General features: G+C 49.5%; 1 protein-coding gene across 6 annotated transcripts in view; it reads left to right on the top strand.

Moving 5' to 3' along the window:
* Positions 1 to 8,981, top strand: part of Dop1b (DOP1 leucine zipper like protein B) — a 110,492-nt gene that overhangs the window by 29,946 nt on the left and 71,565 nt on the right. For all 6 annotated transcript variants that reach the window (XR_003378215.1, XM_026786542.1, XM_026786532.1 and 3 more), the window contains 5 exons: positions 518 to 707; positions 2,361 to 2,459; positions 3,014 to 3,137; positions 5,359 to 5,468; positions 5,922 to 6,036. Coding sequence is in view for 5 of the 6 variants with exons in the window: in XM_026786542.1 (XP_026642343.1) it covers positions 518 to 707; positions 2,361 to 2,459; positions 3,014 to 3,137; positions 5,359 to 5,468; positions 5,922 to 6,036 (638 nt within the window). In the remaining variant the exon portion in view is untranslated. The remainder of the gene's footprint in view (positions 1 to 517; positions 708 to 2,360; positions 2,460 to 3,013; positions 3,138 to 5,358; positions 5,469 to 5,921; positions 6,037 to 8,981) is intronic.

Here is an 8,981-nt window from a genome sequence, read left to right as displayed (position 1 = left end):
ACACACACACATACACAAGCACATGCAGCATACATACTACATACACAGGTACACACACACACATGCATTAACTCAATGTGTGGGGCTGGAGGAATGGCTCAGCAGTTAAGAGCACTTGCGGCCACTTTCTGTGTTGGGTGGCTTACCTTTTCTCCGTCTCCAGGGCATCCAGTGTCCTCTCCTGGCTTCCTCAGGCACCTGCAAACAAATGCACATACACGCATGTAGACACACAGACATAAATAAAAATAAATCTACTTAAAATGGAGTAAAGGGGACAATGGCTCAGTGGGTAAAGGCAATTGCCACCAAGCCCATCCCCAGAACCAAGATGTGATCAGTGTGCCACATTCGTGTGACGCGTGACAGTGGGTGGGCGGGAAGTCCAGCAGTGTAGCCATGATAGCCGTTTGGAGTGACAGAAGGGAAGATGGGGTGTCCTGGTCAGGGGCGAGCCCGTGAGAGCCTGCTCTTTCACAAGGAGAGAGGAACCCTGAAATGTATCTTTCACCAACAGGACAGATGCCCTGCTCCTGAGACTGTCTCTGGTCGTGGGCCGGGAGGTGTTCTATGCCGCCCTGTGGGGGAGTGTCCTGACAAGCCCTTCCATCCGCCTCCCTGCCTCCTTGTTCGTGGTGAGCCACATCAGCCGGGACTCACCAGGCAAGGAGCATAAGTACATGCTGGGTACCGATTACCAGCTCACGGTAGGTGCCTTGCTCCCCCTGAGACATGGACATGGCCTTTCCCTCTGGGAGAATTCTTTGTGAGTGGTGTGTGAGAGAGATGGAGAAAGAGACAGAGCTAGGTTAAAATGAATGGGCACATGCTGAGGCCAGAAGGTGGAGCCCTGGGAACACATGGGTGCTGGGAACCACAGAGCCAACTCTACTGCCCCGGCTCCTCGCTGAACCATGGCTCTGTATGCAGGTGCTCAGAAGCCGCTGCCAGCAGTCTCTGCTGTGCCTCTAGTCTTGCTTCCTCCCCTGCCCGTATCACTCCCTCATTATTCATGTCCAAACTGCTCCTCCCTGCTCTAGTGTCCCAATGACTCATGGTCCTGTCCTTTCTGCCCTGGTCCTCTTAGGCTGCTGGTGCGGAGGAATTGTCTGTATTCTGTCAATCACGTTTTAAATAAATGCTGGTTGGCCAGGCAGGAAATATAGGCAGGAAAACCAGACGGGAAGAGAAATGATACAAGGACAGCAGGATAATTCTGGGAAGGAGAAAGTTGATTCCTCCCACTCATGCCCAGACCACCGGAGCAGCAGGATATGATCTGCCTCACTGAAAAAGGGTACTGAGCCACATGGCTAACATAGATCAGAAAAATGGGTTAATCAAGATGTGAGAGTCAGCCAGTGAGAGGCTAGAGCTAATGAGCCAATCAGCTTATAATTTATGGAGACCTATGTGTGATTTTCTTTAGGACTAAACAGTTGTGGGGGACCTGGTGGGAGGACAAAAAACCCCAACAAGCAGGCCCCCGTTCGTGTTACAGATTGGCGCCCAACGGGTATACATCCACATGGGCACCATTCTGTAACAGGCTGCGCTCACACCTACATGCCAGGGTTCCCCAGCTTCCTTCTCCAGGCCCTTCAAGGGTCTCTGCCTACCCTGACAGCTACAGCACTGCCATGAACTTGGTAACGTGAGCACCCCAGACGTTTATCTTTCCCCATCCATGGCCCTGTGCTTGATGGCATGCTGTATGTCACCCCCTGGTAGAGAACCCACACTCTGAGTTTAGTGTTTGCAGATTAAATTAATGGGTTACAACGTGTAGCGAGCAGAAATTTCTGTCTTCGGAGGATTGGCAGAACTTTCCCACAGGGTCTGTCTTGGGATTGCATGATAGAATTGAAGAGTCCCTTAGGTTGTGATAGGGATGTGGACAATCTCAGCTTTCCTGCCCCATGTGTATGCCCTGTTCATTTTCTCCTTTTCCCCGGCCCTGTTTCTCCTGCCTACATCTCCCTTGGACCAGCAGTTTTCCCACCAGCTCCCTCCACCCACATCACCACGTCTTTATCAGTCACTAAGAGGTGGCTTTGAAAAACATGGCTTTGCTCACGCCTGTCCTGTGCTTCTGTGGTATGTGGCTCATACAGTCCCACTTCCGGAGTTTCCTAGTCTGCTCTTAGCTGTCCACTCCCTACTTTCTCCTCTTACCCTTGGCCCCCATGCCTCATGACCTCATGCCTTCCCATAAGCCTCATGGCTTTCAGCTTGTGATCTGTACCCTCCTGTCTGTATTCAGAGAGGACACTCTCTACCTAGTTTTTGTGGCTGCACAGAAGCAGCCGGCAGAGGATGCCGGGTCACTTAGGGATCAGCCCTGTGGTTTGTCATTTCAGGTGAAGTCACTGTGCGCATCCCTGCTAGACGCCAATGTTCTTGTGCAAAGGAATAATCTGGAAATCATTCTGTTTTTCTTCCCATTTTATACCTGTCTGGTGAGTCATGTTTACCCTTCTGGACACTTCCTGTTACTTCAGAAGCCAAGGGCAGGTGTTTGTATCGACATATCAGAGAGTGATGCCACCTAGACCCAGCTTGGCGAAGCAATGGCTTTGTTAGGGGACTAACAGGAACATTGGTGACTCAGAGGCAGGCAGCTGCATTATCATCCTGGAAGGCCTACCCTGGCATCGCTGAGACTCACAGAAACTCCCCTGGATCCCCCTGTGAGATTCACAACCTTCACAGAAGAGAGTCTCCTCTCCCCGGCAGTTATACTGCTCAGATGACACTGGGAGGACCTTGGGAATCCGGTGACTTTCCTTAGCTCCCCACACCGTAGTCTCTCTCCAGGGTAGAGTGCATCAGGTCTGAGGAGCTGGCTACCCAGCAGGCAGACCTTGATCAGCTGCTTTGGTGGGCGGCATGGGGACAGCCAGCCTTTTGAGAGCCATCTTTTGGGAGTGGATGGTCAAGTAGAGCCGCATGTGAAAAGTCAGAAGCCTACTCAGCGTTCCCTTAAGGTAAGCTTTCTCTGTCCTTCCGATAGGATCCTGATGAGAGAGCCATCCCTCTGCTCAGACGTGACATCATACACATTCTGTCTGCTGCCACCCAGACCCTGCTGAGAAGGGACATGTCTCTCAATAGAAGACTGTACGCCTGGTTGCTAGGTACTAAGCACCGTGTGAGCGTGAGCCCCAGTGCTGGTTGTGGACTAAGGGGTGGCCTGAGTGGTGTTTCTGAGTCATGAATTGTGGAAAGACCGCCATGACTAATACAGCCCTGGGCAGTTGAGGTCGGCTCTGATTATCTGCAACTTTTTTTTTTCTTTTAAAAAAGAGAAGTGAGAAGAAAAAATTAAAAAAAAAAAAGAAAAAAGAAGTGAGGGGCTGGAGAGATGGCTCAGTGGTTAAGAGCATTGCCTGCTCTTCCAAAGGTCCTGAGTTCAATTCCCGGCAACCACATGGTGGCTCACAACCATCTGTAAAGAGGTCTGGTGCACTCTTCGGCCTGCAGGCATACACACAGACAGAATATTGTATACATAATAAATAAATAAAATAAATATTTATTAATAAAAAAGAAGTGAGTGGGGTTTTAAAGTTCCAGCTGAGTTCCATTTTAAGAGCTGGAAATACCAAAAATCTGTAGCTAAATGATATTTAATGAGAAGCCTGTTTAAAAGCCAGGTATGATGGGACATTTGTATTAGCCACAGGGCAAGGACAGTAAGGATTTAAGTCTAGGAGGAGACATAGCAAGGCCCTATCTCAAAATCAAATTAAGCTCGGACAAGGGTGTAGCTTCCCTGGCATGGGTCCAATCCTTGGTACAAAAAAGAAATTGGTGGAGGAGGCAAGAGCCTGTCGTGTGTGCTCTGTAAAGAACACTCATGGGGCAAAGCTCTGTGTGGAGAAAATCCCCAGAATATTGTAAAACCCACGTGAAGACAGGCGGAGGTCGGGGGAGACATTACAATTTCTGAGTAGCATTTTTGTGGTGGCTGTTGGTTGGGAGGCTTCCGGGCATAAGGCTACCGCTGAGCCCCCAACTCCTCCACAGCATTGCTTAACCTTCAGGCTGTGGATCTTACCACACTAAGGTCAGGGCGCCCTTCGATTGCTTCCCCCTAGTTATAAATGTGCAAAAGTCATCGTAAGGATGTTGACTATGGATTTTAAGATGAGTAATTAAGGCTTCTGATAGATTTTTTATTTTCAGAGATAGGATTTCATGTTTCTCAGGCTGGCTTTGAATTCACAGTAGAGTCTTAGATGACGGTGTACTTCTGGTCCTCCTGCCTCTACTTCCCAAGTGCTAGGATTATAGGCATCTGTAAATAGCCCAAGCCCTCTGTAAATGGTTCTGGGGATAATAAACCCTGGGCTTCAGAAACCTCCAGCTCACTTTGGAAAACTTAGATTTTAAAAATGTGTGTGTGTGTGTGTGTGTGTGTGTGTGTGTGTGTGTGTGTGTATGCGCGTGCACGCGCGTGTGTGGTATATTGAGGGTATTTTGCATGTTAGTATAGTGCCGACAGGGACCCAAAGAAGCTGCCAGATTTCCCTGGAGCTGGAGTTCCAGACTGTCATGAGCCTCCTAACACGGGATGTCCTCCTCTCTAGCCTCCTTTTAAAGGCGGTTCCAGAAAGGGGTGACTGTGAGAGGTGCTCACGGTTAGAGTATGGCATTCTAACCAGGCAGCAGTGGCACACGCCTTTAATCCCAGCACTCAGGAGGCAGAGGCAGGTGGGTCTCTGAATTTGAGGTCAATCCGGTCTACAAGAATGAGTTCCAGGACAGCCAGGGCTACACAGAGAAATTCTTATCTCAAAAAACCACTAAAAGGAAGAACTGTGTGTAGAGAAAGCTCTAGGCCTTGCTTAGCTGTGACTTGGGACCTCATGTTTTTGCTTATATCACGAGACTGTTCTTTGCCCTGAAGATCTAGCTAATTGATCACTAGCTAACTGATCCCAGGCCCAAAACGAAGGTATGTAGTCAGCCAGGAAGGCAGTCTGTCTTGATGTCACGTAGTGCTGAACCAATAAACGGTGGTGTGAAAATGATCTGTGTTCCAGTCTTAGAAACATCCTGCAGAAGGGGCCAGCGAGTGATCCGCACAAACCAGACTTTTGCCCGCTGGAATGAATTCTCTCCTCCTGGTCCTTAGCCAGGATGGCACTGTCAGAAGATACAAAGCTCAGTTGTAGGACACTTGCCTTGTGCATGTACCTCCATGGAACAGGGGAAAGTGTCTAGATCCGACTGTACTTTTCTGTTGAAGGAGCTCTATTTATTAAAATACTGTAGCATGAGTGTTTTACATAATACAGTATCCCTATGAAACACAAGGTCTTTTTACAGCCTGTGGCGTTTATTATTTTATAGGTTCAGACATTAAAGGAAATACCATTGTGCCAGAATCTGTCATTTCAAATTCTTCTGAAGACCAATCCTCATCTTTTTTTGAGAAATATTCCAAGGATCTTTTAGTTGAGGTAAGGACATTTCTGAAAATGGAAATTTGACTACAATCAGGACTTTTCTTATTGCAGTCTTTCCCTCCCTCCCTCCCTCCCTCCCTCCCTTCCTGTTTTTTGTTTTGTTTTGGGTGTTTGGTTTAAGCCACTCTCTCACTTTTCCCAGATTGTCCTTGAACTCACCATGTAGCATAAGATGACTGTGAGTTCCTAATCCTCCTGCCTCTGCCTCCTTACATGCTGAGATTACAGGTATGCACCATTGTATCTGCTTACGTCGTGCATGCTAGGCAACTCTACACTGACCAGACTCCAGCTTCTTTTCAGAGTTCTTCAGTGCATCTCTCTGTGAGACCTCAGAGTGACACTGACTATGACCTTGAAGGACTGACCTGTGCGTGTTGTGGAATGGTCCTCATTCTCGCCCAGTGTTTAACCAAAGACAGCCAGTGATGCCGTACCCTCCCACAGGCTCTGGCCGAGATCCTGCATCAGCAGTTCTTAGACACTGACATCGAGGAGCGCCACCACGCATACCTGAAGCCCTTCCGCATCCTCGTCAGTCTCCTGGACAAGCCCGAAATAGGTACAGTGGGGAAAGCCACTGCCGCCGGCACACATGGGGATCTCATGTTTTGGCAAGTTTAAACACAGATGTGGTCGGCATTCGAGTCTTGAAAGTGCATGGTTCAGGGTTCCTGCCATGCACAGTAGGCTAAGAAGCTCCGACTCCTGCTGTGGGTGCGTATGCCTTCAGCACGTCTGCACTTTTCACAAGACTTTTCATCCCAGTGTCATAACCGCTAGTGAGCCTCGGTTTACACCTGGGAAGGGACCCTGTGACCCTGTGAGCATGAGCAAGCTGCCCCTCTGTTACGTGAGAACATCTCAGCATGAAATAAAGACTCTGCTTCTTAGAGGGCCTCTCTCATGCACACTGTGACCCCTGACCCCTCTTATACACACACTGTAACCCCTGACCCCTCTCACATGCACATTGTGACCCCGACTCCTCTCACATGCACGCTGTGACCCCTGACCCCTCTCACATGCACACTGTGACCCCTGACCTTTCTTGCACATACACTATGGCCCCTGAGAATCTGTTGAGGAAAGTTTTCTCTCCCTTTGACACCCCTTCATTATCAGATCTGATGTCTAGTCACCTGAGCACCATAACAGGACAGAGACTACCCTCCCCCACCCTCTACTGCATTGCATGGTCAAGGGTGTTGGCTAGGAGGCCAGGATAACAAAGAGCCAAGCGCGTTCTTAGGCCATGCAGCCTTTCAGTGGCTAGTTCAGATGTGGCCTGAGTATCTGTTGTAACTCTAAGGCAGCAGGATGGAAAGGACACCCCAGCCATTGGGATGTTGGTCTTGTTGCCTTGGAGCTTTTGAGACAGTCTGTCTGTACCCTTCAGACTGGGATGGAACTTCATGTGTAGCCAGGTGGCTTTGAATCCATCCCCTCCTGCCTCTGCCTCCAAAGTCCTTGGATTATAGACATACCATCACACTCACTGCTATTCTCTAAATATTATTACATGTGTCATGTACCATGTGTGTGTGTGTGTACTCCCACAGGTCCTTGTGCGTGTCATAGTGTACATGTTGAGTCAGAAGGCAACTTTCAGGAGTCGGCTCTCTTCCATGTGGGTCCTCGGAGTCAAACTCAGCTTGTTGGGCTGGGTGGCAGACGTCTCGACAGGTCCTGCCTGCTGTTTTTGCCCAGCAGTTAGTTTGTTCAGGTGGCTTGCATGCCTCATGTGTCTCCACGCCACCAACATGAAGGTGGGCCCTCTTGTGATACCCACTTCACAGAGGGAGAGTCCGGAGGTGATTCATGTCCCCAAGGTCCCCCAGTGCCCGAGTCTTCCTTTCAGGAAGCGCTGCTGGCCTGGCAGTGCTGAGCATGAGCCCTGGGATGCTCGCCATATTACAAATGGGATCTTTGCTGAGCCTCCCAGGCCCTGCTGCCTTTAACTAACCCCCAGTGTGAGCGTTCTTTCTGGAAGTACCTGTGCTTTCTCTCTTCCTCCCTCCCACCTCCATCCACCAACAGTGGTTCCTAAGATTTCTCTGTATTTGGAAATAAACCCCATCTCAGAAAAGTCGTGTTTTAGCCGCAGAAGTTAGCCAAGTGGTATTAGCATGTTGGGTGCTTGCTGTGTGCCTCGGGGAGATATTCAAAGAAGAAACAGGGGTTAGCATTAGATGTGTGTTCTGTGTCATAGCTGCTCTGTTGTGAGCCAAGAGGCTGCACCATTTAGCCGGGTACAGGCCAGACTTTCTAGAAGCTGCCGAGTGTTTCCCTTCATATCGAGCAGTTGTTAAATCCACTCTTCTTCTGGCTTAGTTGTCTGAGGGACACACACATAGGTCTGTAGCAGTTGGTTTTGCGGGAGCAGGAGCACCAGGCAGTCACTTGGTCTCTTTCAGCAGGTGGGCTTTAGCTCTGTCTTCTTGTCTGCTCCATGAAGGAGGCTGCAAAACACCCTGTGGTAGGAAGCATTTGGCACCCTTCCGGCAGATAAAAGACACACAAGCTTATAAAAAATAGTTCTATCACAGGCTGGAGAGATGACTCATGAGTTGAGATCACTGGCTGCTCTCCCAGAAGACCAGAGTTCAATTCCCAGCACCCACATGGTAGCTCACAACCGTCTGTTAACTCCAGATCCAGGGATCTGACACGCTCACACAGACATACATATAGGCAAAACACCAATGCACATAAAATAAGAATAAAGTATTTAAAAAAAATGTTCTCTCAGAGGCGTTGTGATTCTCTGAGAAGCATAAAAAATTAAGTTAATTCAAGGCTCAATGTAGCTCAGGGTTAGAACATTTGCTTGGTGAGGCCACAGGACTGGTCATAGCACTGAGAATAAATGCATGCAAGGCGGATGTGCTATCGCCATTACACAGCGAGAATACGGCGTTTTCCTTTGCTGAGAGTGGGTGCTTTCATCCCTCCAAATATGCTCAGGAGAAGTCAGCTTGGAACTCTATGCCTTACACACGACCCGGTGGGCCAGGAAGTGGCTCTGACGTGTGGGTGCTGGTGCCTCCATGGCTCTTCTTGAGCTTCTCAGGATTAGACAGGGCAGGGAAGTTGCTCTCCTCTGTGGGTATTTCTCCTGAATAAGGTTTGGCCAAGCAGTTCACGGGTTTGGAACCTGTAGTGTTCAACTGCCTTTACCCAGTGAAAACTGGCTTGGACAACCTACTCAAGCCTGCTGTGACCTTGTGTAGTCAGGAGGAGCTGCACTGCCCCTGCCTGTGCGCCTGTGGGAAGGACTCCATCTATGCCTAGGTGTAGCAGTGACTGACACTGAGTGAGCTGTGCAGTAGTGCACTGCTTTCCTCCAGGTCGTTCCTGCTGCTGCTGCTGCTGCTGCCGCCGCTGCTGCTGCTGCTGCTGCTGCCGCTGCTGCCGCTGCTGCTGCCACAGCCCTTGGTTATCCGTACACACCTGTAAAGACCCAGACAGCCCTTGGTTATCCCTGTACACCTGTAAAGACCCAGA

Source organism: Microtus ochrogaster, chromosome 2, assembly GCF_000317375.1.
Source record: "Microtus ochrogaster isolate Prairie Vole_2 chromosome 2, MicOch1.0, whole genome shotgun sequence".
Classification (NCBI taxonomy): domain Eukaryota; kingdom Metazoa; phylum Chordata; class Mammalia; order Rodentia; family Cricetidae; genus Microtus; species Microtus ochrogaster.
This window is presented reverse-complemented; position numbering and strand designations above follow the sequence as displayed.